Source organism: Wyeomyia smithii, chromosome 2, assembly GCF_029784165.1.
Source record: "Wyeomyia smithii strain HCP4-BCI-WySm-NY-G18 chromosome 2, ASM2978416v1, whole genome shotgun sequence".
Lineage (NCBI taxonomy): Eukaryota > Metazoa > Arthropoda > Insecta > Diptera > Culicidae > Wyeomyia > Wyeomyia smithii.
The window spans coordinates 154,774,496-154,791,804 of record NC_073695.1 but is presented as its reverse complement, the minus strand read 5'-3'; the positions used below and the strand labels follow the sequence as shown (position 1 = coordinate 154,791,804).

Sequence of the window (17,309 nt, the reverse complement as noted above, 5' to 3'; positions counted from 1 at the left end):
GACACTTTAAAGCATTTACGCGAGTGTCCAAAGAAAATCCGCTTTTGTTGATTGTGGACAACCACGGTTCACACAGAAGTCTACCTGCAATCGAGTTTTGCAGGGATAATGGCATTCACCTACTTACAATACCACCCCATTGCTCTCACCGCTTACAACCCTTGGACGTGAGTGTGTTTTCGCCGTTCAAGCACGCAATGAATGTGCTGTGCGACGAATGGACATACAGGCATCCCGGAAAGCCGATGTCTATTTTTGACCTTCCGGCTATCATCGACAGCGCTCTCGAACGGAGTGCCACGGAGCGAAACATCGAGGCCGGGTTCCGGGCATCAGGTATTTGGCCCTTCAACCCGGATGTATTCACTGCATTGGATTATGCTCCATCATCAGTGACAGGACCTTCCTTGGTTGACGAAATAATACCAGGATCACTGCTGGACACTCTTTGAAGAATCAGACCAATCCCGCGGGCACCACCGCGTGCTACAGGCAGACGAGGACGAAAACCTGGACGAGCTGCTATACTGACGGACCCCGCTGAAATCGCTCTGATGGTATGTTTTTATTTCTCACGAAGCTCTGTTTGACACTAAATGATTCATTCTCTTCAAAGGAACAAAACATACAAGCGAAGGAAGTAGCCCGACCCACTCAACGGCGAGTAGGCCGACCACGTAAAGCAACTGTGCAGTTTCATCGCCTCGTTAGTGCACCACCAAGACCAACGATAGTGGTGATAAAGAGACCACCTGGAAGACCCCGCAAATCACAGGCTGCAGCGGATAAGAGGCCCGTTGGCCGACCCCGCAAGCCTCCAGTCGTTATACTAAAAAGGCCTGTTGGCCGACCTCCAAAGTCACTAGCCATTGCTAAGAGGCCCGTTGGCCGATCACCAAAGTATCCAACCATTGCTAAGAGGCCCGTTGGCCGACCTGCTCAAAGTAAAGGCACTGCCAAGAGGCCCGTTGGCCGCCCACGCAAGATTAAGAGGCCTGTTGGTAGGCCACCGAAACAACCAGCAACCAAAATAAGACATGAATCTGAATAAATAAAATTAATCTCATGTCAAATTATTTTAGTTTTTCTTAATCAGAACAGGTCCGCATTAGATCACTTTCCCCTAAATAAACAAATAAATAAATAAATATGTACAAAATCTGCTATCCTTATTATTCCTTCCGTATTTTACAAGCAAACAATTCCAAATCTAATCGACCGGAGTTCCGAATCGTTGAAATTGTTTGGTCTTGGTGTGAAGTGCTGAAAGCATTCGCAAAGCGAGAAGCAGTCAGCTATCATCTGACCCAGTCAGCTATCATCTGACCCATTCAAGGCCTGAACTTGAAATCCAATTCTAATCCATTCTTCAAGACAACTCATCTTTCCAAAATACTGCAAGTCCCAGTACTAATTTTGTACGGTTCTGACTTGCAGGGGAACGGTTGTCGGTTTTTTATCGACTGTCCAACTTTCGTGTTCTTACGGTGCCAACACTCGATACCTGAGCTAGAGTTATTTTCCGATCCACTCCTTCTATTCCCTCTCTCATACATACCCTTTCATTCCAATCGCCATTTGCAATTCGATTCACCTTTTGAATTAATTCTAGAACATTGTATCTCACTCAACCACGTCAACTTTTATTCGTTCACTCATGCATATCCAATCACACTTTCACGCACTCCTTCTGGCACCCATCCCACGTCATTGTCAACATTCTGGACCATGTCTTTCTGTCCCTGTTCATCTCAAAAGCATCTCCCATACTGAGTCGTTTGAGAGGGACCAGAGAATGTCTCTCGCATAATGTGGTAAATAATAGAAATATTCCCTAAGGAATTCAATTTTATCACCCTGGTGGTTAAAATCTGAAACCCCAGTATTATGCAAGACTCCGAATACACAACATTCGATTCCGATGACGCGCATTCATACATATCCACATTCGGCCGCACCGTACATACATTACATTGCCTTACCGCAAACGATCAGTTTCTAATCCGAATCCATCTTATCGTTTCTGGCAGCACGGCATCGTTTGGAGACGTCAACCGGCGATGACGTCATTCCTATACGGAATGATCAATGAATATTTTATGTAAACAAACCGGAATGGAAACTCGCCGTTCACATTCCGGTTTTCGCGATTTTTTTGGTTTTCGCGACGGTTTCTCGCGGCGAAAATACGTTGCGCGTGCGTGTTTATCCCCATATAAAAGGGGAAAAGTGTTTTGTGCAAAGAAGAAACGCCCAAACAAGGCAAAAATTTGTAAAAATTCCCCGCTGAAGAGGGGTGAAAACTAAGTCAATGGCACCGAACAAGGCGAAGTGATATGTTTTCGGTTGTTTGCCTTCTGTTTCCAAGTGCCAGTGCGTGGGTGTTTTTCCAAAAGGCGCGGAATTCTATTCTGGCAATAATTAAACTTTACACCGTCACGACTGATTTTGGAACAGAAAGCAAAACTTCAGCGGAACGATTTATTACTCCGCCACTAGTGCGAAGCACGCAAAACGTTAACGAAGGTAATGAAGAACCTTCTAACAGCAGTGTAAGTCTCCCTTTTTACTATTCACTAGAAGAAGGTAGCGCAACGCATAAATGGACCGACAGTCCCAAATGTAATCCGGCGGTCGCCTTTGAAATGTTCCCAAATGAACAATCCGTTTAAAGGCAGGCCGCTGGTATAAAATTGTACCAGTTTATGCTGGTTTGAGAAGATTTGCTGGCCAGACACCAAGATTTTTCCCGGTAGGATCAACCAGCTCGTAGGACGAAGACCCCTTCTTGGCGAGAACTTTCGCCGGAAAGTATTGTGGTCCAATTTTAGCGTTATAAGGCTCGAGAGCGTTCGACAACTTCATGTTTTGTCGGTAAACAATTTGAACGACTGCGAATGGGTTCGCAAATTTGCGATGTCGCCCGTTGTATTGCTGTCGAGCACCCTCTGAGGCCTTACTAAGATTTTTAACCACAATACCCCGGATTGTCTCTAATTGGTCCTGTCTTGATTTCAGATCACCCTCCCCGGAAATCCTGGAGTAGTCATCCCCAGATGCCATTTCGCGACCATGGACGACGAAATGAGGACTAAACCCGGTAGAAGAATGAACCGTGGTATTTAAGATGCATTCCACAACAGAAATGCGGGCATCCCAGTTGCGCTGGTCCGTGCGGGCGTACGCGCGTATTGCCGTATTTATAGAACGATTCGTTCGTTCTACCGGGTTAGCCTGCGAATGATATCTCGAATTCAGCCAATGTGTAACATTTGTTTCTTTTAGGAACCGGCTGAATTCTTTGGAGATGAACGTCGAACCATTATCGCTCAACAGGATTTCCGGACTTCCATGGCGGTTGAACCATTGTTCGCGAAGGGTCGCACAAAGTGAGGCGCTGCAAATTTTGCGAACGGGGGCCAACATTACGTACTTGCTGAAGACGTCGAGGACGACTAGCAAGTGTTGATTGCCCCGTTTGCCTCGAGGAAGTGGGCCTATGTAGTCCACCGAAATCATCTCAAATCATAGCGTTTTTGAACCTCGTGAATCGTTTTATCGTATCCCACATGAAGCAATTCATCGTGAGTACGCTGCACGATTTTTTTTCGACACTCGGGGGTTGGGACCAATTTCCAACTAAACCGAGAGTCGAATGGTACACTTTTCGAGGCCACGTATTTGAAAAGTTTACCATTTTCAACTTTAAAGTCAGGATAATCATCAGGATTATCTGAAACTTTAGACTTCATGGAACAATACCAGTCTGAAGTGGACAATGCCGAAATGGCTGCTACAGCACGGGATAAGGCATCCGGAACGACATTGTCCTTACCTCTCCGGTGCTCAATGGACAAGTCGTAGAGTTGTAGTTCCAAACTCCACCGACTCAGGTGCGAACTGGTTTTCCATTTGGTCTTCAGTATCCAGGTAATGGCTGATGAATCAGTGACAAGTCGAAAATGATAACCTTCCAAGTAACCTCGAAAATGTTCAACCGCCATAATCACCGCCAGACCTTCCTTTCCGGTAGCGTGGTAATTCCGTTGGGGAGTGGTTAGCTTATGTGAAAAATAAGCTACCACTTTTTCCCCCTCTGGATGTTCTTGCACCAAAACAGCCGCGACAGCAGTGTCGCTGATATCTGTCTGCAAAATGAATTTCTTTGAAAAATCTGGCGGGACAAGCACTGGAGGGGTGACTAAAAGTTCCTTTACCTTCAGGAACGCGAGTTCTGCTTCGGAGTTCCAGCTAATATTCTTGGCCTTTGTTTTCAAGAGGTCGGTCAAAGGTGCGGTTACCTCACTAAACCGATCAATGAAACGCCGGTAGTAACCGCACATTCCAAGGAGTCGGCGCAGTTTAGTAACCGTCACCGGCCGCTCGTAATCGAGTATCGGCTAAATTTTGTCAGGATTGACTTTTAGACCTTCCTGATTCAACAAATAGCCAAGAAATTTTAACTCTGGAACCCTAAAACGGGATTTAGCCAGGTTTATCGTCAGATTGGCTTTGGCTAGACATTTGGCCACCTCTTTGAGTAATTGTAGGTGATGCTCGAACGTTTCGCTTACCACGATGATATCATCGAGGTAAACGAAGACGTACGGCTCCAGTTTTCTTCGTCCTAACACCTGGTCCATCAAACGTGCCAAAGTGGCAGGGCTGCTAACGAGACCGAAGGGTAGACGAGTAAATAGGAACATACCCCTGCCGGGAACACTGAAAGCAGTAAACTTACGACTGCCCTTAGCCAAAGGAACCTGGAGAAAAGCCTCCTTTAAGTCTATAGTAGACAGGCAGGCTTCCTAAAATGCGCCCGGGATGCGGCAGAGGGTATGCATCACGTACTGTACGCTCATTAAGAGGCCGGGCATCTAGACAAAGCCGAATAGAGCCGTCTGGTTTGGTCACAGCGACAATATTCAAAGACCAATCGGAATCTGACTCTTCAATAATACCCATAGAACGCCAACGGTCGACTTCTTCCCAGACTTTAGACAGTTTTCTTGGGCTCATTTTATAAGGATATCGGGAAACAGGCGCGGCACTTTGGAATTCATCCTTAATTACGATCCTGTGCTCTGTTAGCGAGGTCGTATTCAATTTTCCGGGCACTACAGCCTGAAAACAGGTCGTAACCTGTGCGATACAGGCCATCTGTTCCGGAGTAAGTATAGACTCACTCGGAGCATCAATCTCTACTTCTTCGTCCCGTTCCGAACCTGAGTTCAACAGAGCACAAGTTTGCAACTCGGGTGTAATTCCAGAGGCGCGCCAAAAGTCCATACCGAGTATTGAAGAAACTGTTAATTGCTCCACTACAAGGGTGCAAATAACCTTCGTCTTGTTTTGGAAAGTGTACGGAAGATATATTTGTCCAAGGATCGGTAAGGTCTGTCCAATTGCTGAACGAAGTTCAACTGGCCTTTCCAAACCTTTCAATGGACTTTTGGAAAACTTTCGGTACAACTTTTTGGTGATAATGGTGACATTACTACCACTGTCGAGCAAAGCCTTGAAGGCATGGCCATATACTGCGACAAAACGAAAGGACGATTATCGGACGGATCATCGAGGATGATGGCTTCAACAAAGAACGGATCACGATAATCCTCATCATGAGCTGGTCGAAAACTGTTGTAAATTTGGGGGTCTAATTTTAGGCTTTTTATGGGGCGCACATCCTTACACAACTGCGACTTTAGTTGGTACGAATCCCGTTTTTTAAGCGAGAGAAAGCGAGAGACATCGAAACCCTTGAATCCACACAAAATACAGAAGACTCGTCTAGGATTTCTGCACGCCTCATGCTCGTGTCTAGTGCCACCGCAGTTGTAACAGACTCTGAGACTAGGAGGTCGATGCTGCTCCACAAGATAGTCGAGACAAATCACCGGTTTTTGTTTGGATTCCGGTTATGAATTGCTCTCGACAAGATTCTTTTCCGTCTGAACACCTGGCTTTTTCTTCGTGTTTTCAGACGGCGTTTTGGAAGCGAAATTATCCTTTTGGGAATTTTTGCTCCAAAATGTTTTGGTTTCAACGTGGTTGTTAATCGAACCACCTCCCTTTCTGTTTGGTTGGTCCTTTTTCGAGGGGTTAACCGGCGGATTTACCGAATAAGCAGAGACTTCTTTTTGAGAACCGAACACTTTTCGGTAAATCGGTATTTTGTACGCGTCAATCGATTTACCTAAAGTCATCAATTCTGCCAGCGTACTCACTGGCTTCGAAATAAGTATTTGCTTATAGTCCGGCCTGAGGATCCGCTTGAGCACGTCGAGTTTTTCGCTCGGTGTCATGGGAACCGTCATAGCACGAAATATTTTTTCCATTTCCTGGAAATAATCCAGGAAACACTCGTTTCGCATCTGCAGGCGCTGGGAAACCTTTGATTTGAGACCGGCGTCAAGTTCCGGATGAACGGAGTCCAGAAATTCATTCAGTCCTAGCCCATCATCTGTCCCAGCGTATTTCTCAATTTTCCAATCGGAGACACGCTGTGGTCGACGATTATGATGGTAGCTCGAGCAGGATGGCATTTCATTACCCGTATGATTGGGCAAAGGAAAACGCCCACCTGTCGGACTAGACCTTCCATTCACATGGTGTTGTGGGGCCTGGGACTGAATGACTGGTAAAGCTGGTTTCGTGTTCTTAATCGGAAGTGACGGATATCTTTCAGGAAGTCCAGGAGTAGCTTTTCCACCACGGTTTGGTTTAATGTGGGCGCCAGTGGTGGATCAGGTACTTCCGGTTCTTCTGGCTCTTCGATTTCGTCCGTCTCACGTCTTTCATCCAGATCGGTCTGCAGATCAATCTCGGGAACGCCAGCTGGTTTAGAATGTACCAGCGCCCGAAGTTCACTGACGGATTCACGAAGTGAGACAACTTCTTGAACCGTTTTTCGCAAAACTGAAGCAATAGTGTTCAGTGAAGCAATCCCGCCCATTAGCGTCTGAGTAGCTTCCAAAAGGCTATCAGACCTCTCAGCCGCTAGAGCTCTATCTCGTTGGGATTGCTGACGTAAAAGTCGAATCTCGTCCCTTAACTCGCTCAAGACAGACCCAACATCTTCTCCTACGAGCGGACCAGATCCTACACTTTGCGGGGAAATGGGTGCCGTTTGTGTTGGTGGCACGTTCGTGTCCAGCAAATCACCCAAACCTGCTCCACCTTCCCCAGTATTTTCATTGGAGGAAGCACTGCTGACATATCAAAATATTCTTGATATGTAGCAGTAACTTCCGCCAACAGACCCAAAATTTCTTGATTGACCTCCCCTGCTGTGTTTTTGTGGATTATCTGGAATCTAGACCCCAGGTGGAGTAACCTTGTTCGGTAGGCCTCCTTGTTTGGGCATCTGTAACGGAGATCTTCCTTAATGGAACTCAACTTCCCAAGGCAGATCTTCATTTCTTCCGCAGCATCCCCATGAAACACGCGCAAGCGTTCCACCGGAGAAGACCGTTCTTCGGCCAACAATCCCCGTAAACGACGCTGCCGCTGAACCCCAGATGGATCCGAATCAGCCGAGATGACAACATTCCGCGAGCTCAACTCAAAATCTAGCTCGTCGAAATGCAAATGGTCGACCCGCATCAACCAATAAGCTCTGTTGAGCTCTTCCACAATCATCGGCATTTTCTCAATGTTCTTGAAAAAGAACTCAAAAGCACAAAGCATTAAGTATTGACACGGTATGAAACTTTGTATTTATTTCGCCCACTAACGATTTCCTTTTATTTTAGGAATCTGAGCGGAATTGGAAAAAAGTTTCGAATCGGATTTAATTTTAAAGGTTGGCAACCACCTTGACTGGAAAAGACTCAAGCTTTCCACAACTCGTCTGGCAGTTCCACCAAAACCAACGCAAAATCACCGATTCAGAAAACAAAAATAATAAATAAATGTATATAGAAATATTTAATAAAAAAACAACAATAAATAAATATATAATACGACCGCGAACAATAATGCGGAAGAAACCTCACCACTTGCGTAACAAAAATTCTAGCAAAAATCCAATTTTTGATAGAGGTACCCCACACTCAAAAAGAAAAAAAAAAATTTCCCGAGAAAAATATTTTTTCCAGTGTGGTATTTGCGCTGTGCGCCAGTTATAAGTCTGTACCTCTATACTCTATCAGACTCTTGCTAGAACACAAAAAAAAAACAAAGAAAACAAATAAATAAAATAAAAACCTATCGATTTTCCGTTTTCCTCTAGCTGTTGGTGGCAGGAATCTCCAGTTGTGGTCGTCTGGTGTTGCTTCCAAGCTGCTCCTGCAGCAGTCGTCGGCGGGGCTGATGTTTTTTCTGCTCCTTTACAATTAGCCGGGGTAGCGAGAAAATTGGCTTACCCTAACCGGCGAGCCAACACCAAACACAGTCGTACACACGCACTCGATCTACGGGCCAACGGAACAACCTTCGTTGATCTTATAAAGTGGAACAACCTTCACTTTATTTTCACTAGAGACACAAACTGTAACAAAAACAACAGTTACGAACGCGCACTTCACAACAAACGAACGCCGCGTGTGTCTCTTCCCGTAGTCGAGGCTAAACTCACTATCCCGCGATGGCTGCCGACCACAACAAACCCGCCGAGACTTAATTCAGCACCACTTTTTCGCAGCTAGAGGAAAATACCGGCCTATCTATCCCTAACAATTATTCTACAAACATGACATACAAATTATCGAACCTATCTAACGCGACAATATCGTTCACAAACGGGAAAACGAACGAATTTAAACGAAAATAAACAAACTTATGTGAACGATATTCAGCGCAAGTGGTGACAGTTGTCATGTTGGGTACACGCTGCTGCGGGGGTGTTTAAATGAGGGTAATTTTTACTCATACACTCTCCCACGGTAGTACCAAAATTAGGTAAATTTCCACTCGATGTTGAAATTGCAACCGCACCGGTTACAACATGTATTGGATTGAAACGTTCATGTAAATTTATTTTTACAAATAAAAGTTTGAATGAGAAAGGCTGGGTCTGACCGCTAGGAGGATTAATTTAGGTTTTTTTTACCTTAAGTCAGCTATCCCTGCGCCGTAAAGTTGTCCTTCCTGAGTTTTATTTTCCTCTTCTTACTTTTTGTGATCTAATGTATGGCTGCGCCTAGCCTCTTTCGCGATATCAGACATGTGATGCTCAGTGACTTTAACACAGTTGGCGCATAATCCCACGCAAAACTTAAACTTGTCACTCATATTTAAGTACTTTTGAATATAACTCACAGTTAAAAAGTATAGAAAAACTCAAACAAAGAATGTACACAACGAGAACGGCTGATCAACTAAACAAAGGGAAATTGTGAGTAAACAGGTTCTGTAGAGACGCTATAACGGTTGAAACTTGACACAGAGACCTTTATACTTCAAATTTGAAACACGATAACGATCATAGGTAACTTCTGCTAGTTTACAAAGCCTCGAAAGAAAAAGAAAAACGAGCATCGCCAAATTAAACGAAAAATGTGATTTTGGAGTATAAAAGATGTTCGGTAAAAATTGATTTAAACGAACTTTGAGTTTAGACTTGTACTTGGACGATGTAGATTTTGATTCTTGGATAGTTTTAGCATGATTTAGGCCAATAGAAAAAATAGCGAAACAAATTTTTTTTGGTAGATATTACCCCTTAAGCCACGATATTTCTTACCCAGCCGCCGGATTTACAATCTTGATATTAATCTCACTTTCATACAGGGTAAACAGGAAAAAGTAAACCAATAAAAATAGAAAATAAGAGAACGGCATGTATTTTGTTTCTTTCCTAATGTGGCTTTCAGCTACAGGCTGGTTCGCCACCAAATCGGAGAAACATGTCACATTTCTAAATACCTGAATACAAAAATCAATAAACAGTAAACATATTTAACAACAAAATAGTTAGTTTGCGCAAACTGATGCGAGCAAGGATCTTCTGCTACACATCAAACTTACGTTGTAAGAATGAATTAGGGGCAATCCACATTCCCAATGAACGCTTTGTTGTAATGTTCAATTTACTTGGTTTTCCTTACTTAGGTATAAGCTTCGCATTATATTTAACATTTTTTACTAAATAAAAACGCGTTGTTTGTTCTACAGAAATTCGAAAACAAAATAGATTGGTCCAGCATCCTTAAACGAGACCCACTGGAATGTTCATTATCTCTCATATGTCAGCTCGCGGCTGGAGCGGAAAAAGAAAATGACGCAGCCAACGCGATTTACAATTTTATTGAGTATACTTTAAAAATCTCTTTATTATTGTCGACAAGTGTGATAATGCGCTTTATTTCATTACAGATACAGCATAGAAAATAACAAAAATGTTTCCAAAAGGATAGTACAATCGTTCGAGCGTGGTCTCCATCTTTACCAATTTAACGATGCAGATTTCAAAAAATGTTATCCGTATTATCCTTTATGTATATATTCAGCTAAAACTATGATGAAATTACTAGACGTCCATGCAAAAAGTTTGGGTGCATTTTTAGTTTAGCGCTGAACTCCTTTTATCGTCAGGTACAAGCCTTCTGTACTAGCCGTCGCATTAAAATATCTTAATAAATTCACGTTGCTAAAACAAACATACAAAGGGGGTTAATGTAAAGCTCATATACAAATAGATACCCACCCGTAAAAATACTTATCCCCATTGCATATACACAGTTTACGGCTATACGAATTCTATGGGACGATCCCACAAACAAGTTTTGGTTATATTGATTATGAATCCTGTATTTTCCCCAGCGCTACTTGATACTATACCAGGAAATCTACAATTACACAGCTCAACGCAGGAAATGCCTTAGCAGACCCGGATAACAACTGTTTACTATATCGCACTATAGATAACAAAGCAAAATCTGCTGTCAGTTTGGTTTAAATGATACCTGAAACAATACCAAAAAGGAGTATCCACATTATTTAGTGCAAATTCATAATTGAGCCAAAGTCTTTCTATTATGTCAAATAAACCGCATGAAACGATTATGAGTACTTTATTTGGATTGTAAAACTTTTGGTTCTCAAATAAATTTTCTCTTGATTTTTTATTTCCTGATAAACTTATTACCTTTCTTCCGACACATTGTTGAACTAACCATTTTGAGTAAGTTTACAGAAAATCGAAAAATTTTATCTAATGCACCCCTTAAAAATGTGTTTTTGGATGATCACTCTCTTAACTCAATTTTTACATTATGCAAGTGTTCTACAAAGTTTATGCACAGACCAACAAACGCAACAACAGTTCATTTAACGTTCATTTCAAATTTTCAATCGAATAACAGTCATCGCGCGAAAACGTCGTCTGGGGCGCTGTCATGCAATATCATACATATTTTGTAGTTCCCCATTTGATACATGCAGTAACGCTTGCGCTGATGTCGAAATACATGACGCAACGCGAACACGACAGCAGATGGTGCTAGTGTTACTAACGTAAAGTACTGGAATCATCCAAACGATGATTTTATTGAAAATTTGTTCGACGTGTTATGTCTGTTAGTCTGTGGTTCAAGTATTGTCAAGTTTGCTATTTCTTAGTTTGGATCCATTAATTAATGTATAACTTTTTTTTTCAATTTTCTAACACATGTTTCATATTGGCAGCTGATTCCAGTTTCATAATAAAGCATCACTGAGCTCTCTACAAAGGAAAATGCAAAAAAGTAGGTTTTCCAAAGAAAGTGTGAAATGCAATGCTCCAAGCGGAGACAAAACCAATCGACTCCGGTATGTCTAGGATTGTTTGGGGCCCCAAATTGAACTAAAAAACCTAAATTAATCCACATAGTGGTGCAGAAACCTTTGTTATACTAACTATTACTTTATACATATTTGGCCAGTCACTTACAAATCGTATATCATCATAAGTCCAATTTCAATAATAAATGAAATGAATTTGAAAGATAGTTTTCAGAGAGTTAACCAAAGACGATCATTGAATTAAAGCTTGACGTGGTTTTTGCAAATAATATGAATGTTATCACTGGAGTACATGAGTCTTATTTTTCCAATCACAAACCAATTTTTAAATGCTGGCTAGTAATTGATTTTTTTTTTTGAAATAATAGAACGTGGGGAAACCGCAATAGATAACAATGATGCTGATTTCACACTAGAACAGCAAACATGTATGTTACTTCGGTTCTACTTATTCGCTTTATTTTTAGAAATCGCAGGACCTAGATTTATGAATAAGCATCAAGTTTTTTTTACGAATTGAAGCAAACTCCTACAAACTTGCTCTCGAAATATAGTTTAGAATTATACAGGAAAAAAATATAATTATTGATGAAAGTTGTCAATTTAATTCTATCTCTAGGCTGTATAAAAAAATACGAAATAAAGACTATTTAAATCTTGCTGTGATAACGAGAAGTGGAATAACATGGATGCTCTGTTTGCACTTAGTCTCAAATTAGGAAGCAATATTTATATCTTACATGAGCATGTTGTATCATTCATAGAGATAAGTGACTTTTCACCTGCGCACACTAGTAAACGTGTATAGCCATGTAGAGTTGCTTCAACACTTTTTCCTAATTTTGTCGATTACGTTCACCAGCTACTTTAGATTCCTGGTCACAAACTTAATACATAAAATAAGTATTCAACTGAAAAATTTTCCAGCGGTTCAAAACGTAGCATTGCAAACAAAACAGCGATTCATTTGTGTTTTTCTCAACAGGTGGCACTAACACATTCGTACGTAAATAGGTCTATACATCTTTTCAAAATATCTGCATCGCTAATTGTGTTACATGTGCAAACTGTGGGATCAGATTTTGCTACAATGCTTGGCTCCCGAAAGCTGTAAATGTTTCTTACTCTTCGCAAATCTAGGTTCAACGTACAATTTAGTATACATTTTACTAGCTCTCTATATATATATATATATATATATATTTATATATTTATATATATATATATATATATATATATATATATATATATATATATATATATATATATATATATATATATATATATATATATATATATATATATATATATATATATATATATATATATATATATATATATATATATATATATATATATATATATATATATATATATATATATATATATATATATATATATATATATATATATATATATATATATTAGGGAGGGGAATCGTTATATGGAAAAAAATGAAACTTGATAGCAGAAAGCTAGAACCAAGTTTTTTTTGTTCTATTTGGGGCCCCAAACAATCCTAAATTTATCGGAAGTTGATTGGTTTTGTCTCCGCTTGGCGCATTGCATTTCAAATTTATATGGAGATTTGTATGGAAAAACCAACTTTTATGCATTTTCCATTCTAAAGGGCTCAAAATGATTCAAACCATAGGTTTCATAACTTCAAATGGTAGGTGTTTTGATGCTTAACAACTTGGCCGAAGACACTAAAGAGCGAGGGTGTCCCAAAAAAATACTAGAGCTGTTCAAAGTTAAATATGTCGAAATTTATGTTGCAAATTTCCATTCTGATTTCCATCAGAAGTAACCTCTGAAACACGTTGTAGATTCTTTCCACGCCTAGAATATTGACCTAAATTTGTTTGCTTCTTGACACAGAGACCTCTATACTTCAAATTTGAAACACGATAACGATCATAGGTAACTTCTGCTAGTTTACAAAGCCTCGAAAGAAAAAGAAAAACGAGCATCGCCAAATTAAACGAAAAATGTGATTTTGGAGTATAAAAGATGTTCGGTAAAAATTGATTTAAACGAACTTTGAGTTTAGATCTGTTCTTGGACGATGTAGATTTTGATTCTTGGATAGTTTTAGCATGATTTAGGCCAATAGAAAAAATAGCGAAACAATTTTTTTTTGGTAGATATTACCCCTTAAGCCACGATATTTCTTACCCAGCCGCCGGATTTACAATCTTGATTTTAATCTCACTTTCATACAGGGTAACCCAATAAAAATAGAAAATAAGAGAAAGGCATGTATTTTATTTCTTTCCTAATGTGGCTTTCAGCTACAGGCTGGTTCGCCACCAAATCGGAGAAACATGTCACATTTCTAAATACCTGAATACAAAAATCAATAAACAGTAAACATATTTAACAACAAAATAGTTAGTTTGCGCAAACTGATGCGAGCAAGGATCTTCTGCTACACATCACACTTACGTTGTAAGAATGAATTAGGGGCCATCCACATTCCCAATGAACGCTTTGTTGTAATGTTCAATTTACTTGGTTTTCCTTTCTTAGGTTTAAGCTTCGCATTATATTTACCATTTTTTACTAAATAAAAACGCGTTGTTTGTTCTACAGAAATTCGAAAACAAAATAGATTGGTCCAGCATCCTTAAACGAGACCCACTGGAATGTTCATTATCTCTCATATGTCAGCTCGCGGCTGGAGCGGAAAAAGAAAATGACGCAGCCAACGCAATTTACAATTTTATTGAGTATACTTTAAAAATCTCTTTATTATTGTCGACAAGTGTGATAATGCGCTTTATTTCATTACAGATACAGCATAGAAAATAACAAAAATGTTTCCAAAAGGATAGTACAATCGTTCGAGCGTGGTCTCCATTTTTACCAATATAACGATGCAGATTTCAAAAAATGTTATCCGTATTATCCTTTATGTATATATTCAGCTAAAACTATGATGAAATTACTAGACGTCCATGCAAAAAGTTTGGGTGCATTTTTAGTTTAGCGCTGAACTCCTTTTATCGTCAGGTACAAGCCTTCTGTACTAGTCGTCGCATTAAAATATCTTAATAAATTCAAGTTGCTAAAACAAACATACAAAGGGGGTTAATGTAAAGCTCATATACAAATAGATACCCACCCGTAAAAATACTTATCCCCATTGCATATACACAGTTTACGGCTATACGAATTCTATGGGACGATCCCACAAACAAGTTTTGGTTATATTGATTATGAATCCTGTATTTTCCCCAGCGCTACTTGATACTATACCAGGAAATCTACAATTACACAGCTCAACGCAGGAAATGCCTTAGCAGACCCGGATAACAACTGTTTACTATATCGCACTATAGATAACAAAGCAAAATCTGCTGTCAGTTTGGTTTAAATGATACCTGAAACAATACCAAAAAGGAGTATCCACATTATTTAGTGCAAATTCATAATTGAGCCAAAGTCTTTCTATTATATCAAATAAACCGCATGAAACGATTATGAGTACTTTATTTGGATCGTAAAACTTTTGGTTTTCAAATAAATTTTCTCTTGATTTTTTATTTCCTGATAAACTTATTACCTTTCTTCCGACACATGAAGCGGAATACGTACCGAGTGGTTAGACACTATTACTGCTGGATGTGATATGTCCTTTGATTAACTGCACTACATCTGCTCGATTTTAATTACTTTTTAATCTATCAGTTAAGTTGAAAAAATATTAAATCACTTAAACACTAAACCGAAACTTAAACAACGGGCATCACTTCTGCCTCGCGGAATAAAACTTAAGAGTTAACACCTAAACGAACCGCGGACTATCTATAACGACGTAGGCACCTGCCTCACGAGGGGTATCACTATAACGACCTCGGACTTCCTTGAAGTCCCCGCTTAAGTATTCGCCGCTACTCCGGTCACCCCGAATTTTCCCGCGGCGTCGTCTTCTCACGAGAGCGGGCCGCTCTTCCGTCTCTTTCCTCGCGAACGTGCCCGTGCACGGCTGATGCAATCGTTGTTGACTTTTTCGTAAATCCGCTCGGTTGCATGTTTTGATTAAACATCCGCGAATTGGAGTTTTTTGCTGTAAATATAAACTTAAAACATTCGAACTTGCGTTCGATTTAATAACTGAGGTATTGTTTTTGCCTCCATAATCAAAACAATACCTTCTTTGATTATGATCCACTTTTCATATTTTCATAACATGAGTGGTGGATGGAATTTCAAGTTTCAACACTTGCGATGTTGAAACAAATTGACAAGAGAAATGATTTCATCATCTTGTCCATGCATATTAATGACAAGTTTTTCCAAAGATGTTTTTCCATTTAGGATTTTTCTTAATCCTTCTTTGGAAGAGAATGGAAATTAATTGTAACCGCCTAAAATCAGGTCGGCTCATAAAACCCCCACTGATCGAGTTTTTAATTAATGCAATTCATTAAAAACATGATGAAAGTATTTGGCATGGGTTACAAAAAAAAAAATTTGAAGGAACCTGATTTTTGGATAATTTGGAAATGAAAGATCTTTTGCCTCTGTACCCTACTACTCTATTCCCTAGCTACTACTGTTCTATCCATACTATTCCGTACTCCTTCTCCTTCTCCTTTCCTGAGAGCCGTCCGCTCCCTTTCGTTCGCTCCTCTATCCACTCCTGTCTATCCTCCTTCCTTGGTATTATCCGTCCCATTAACACGAAGAATATTTGTTGTTTCAGGATCTTTCTTGGTTGACCTAAGTCCTGAATTCTGTTGAGATATATCCTAGATGTTACAGCTTTTAATCTTTATGCTCGGATATAACACCGATCATTTGTTGCACGTAGTCCTAAGACTTGATCTGGTGTTTCTCTACACTTATAATCCTGCCGATAAATTTGGGATTCTTCCTGTTCCCTGAAGACATAAACCCGTTTTCATCGATCCTGCTCTTCAGGTCTATCCCATTGCAAGTGGTGTAAAGTGTGTGTATATAATGACTTATCCGGCTTCTCCTAGCTGATAGAATAGTCTTATCTCCTTAAACATCTTTCTTGATTGATGATGAAAGACTGCTTTTCTCTTCCGTTTTATTCAACTGCTATATTAATTTCTGATTCAGTCAAATATATATTTACTGAATCCGTTCTAGATTCATCTCTCTCCATCCGTCTTTTATCTCCGCCGTCCGTTCGGTGAGTACTGATCCTTTTATCGTTCTCCTACTGTCTGACCCTAGTCTTAGTTCCTAACTTTATATCCCTATCTTTACGCTCTGAATATTTTAAATTGTATGTTACTTTACTTTTAATTTTAGTGTATTTTATTTATATTATAATAATTTTTTTTTTTTTTTTTTTTTTTTTTTTTTTTTTTTTACTCTCTCCTATTGTCAACTTCTTCCCAATTTGTCTTTAATGTAATATTTATTAATAATGAAAACAATTTTAATTTTAATATTTCCATTTTCTTACTCAAAATATAGAGTCAAGAAAAATATTTTTCTCACAAATATATAATTTTGAGAATTCATGATAATTCACCCCTCTTGTCAATAATTAAGCCAAAAAATCTTATACCAAATTAAAAGTAAAAATATTGGAAATATGAAAG

The 17,309-nt window shown here is 39.8% G+C and overlaps 1 protein-coding gene across 2 annotated transcripts in view; it reads left to right on the top strand.

Annotated features, from left to right (window-relative positions):
- Positions 1-10,988, top strand: part of LOC129722982 (uncharacterized) — a 197,522-nt gene extending 186,534 nt beyond the window's left edge. The window contains exons 3-5 of one of the 2 annotated variants that reach the window (XM_055676887.1): positions 10,117-10,253; positions 10,318-10,536; positions 10,765-10,988. In XM_055676887.1, coding sequence (XP_055532862.1) covers positions 10,117-10,253; positions 10,318-10,513 — 333 coding nt within the window. In that variant the 3' untranslated portion in view covers positions 10,514-10,536; positions 10,765-10,988. Of the gene's footprint in view, positions 1-10,116; positions 10,254-10,317 lie in introns of both variants that reach the window. The other variant, XM_055676886.1, reaches the window with a different exon arrangement.
- Positions 10,989-17,309: the final 6,321 nt, after the last annotated feature.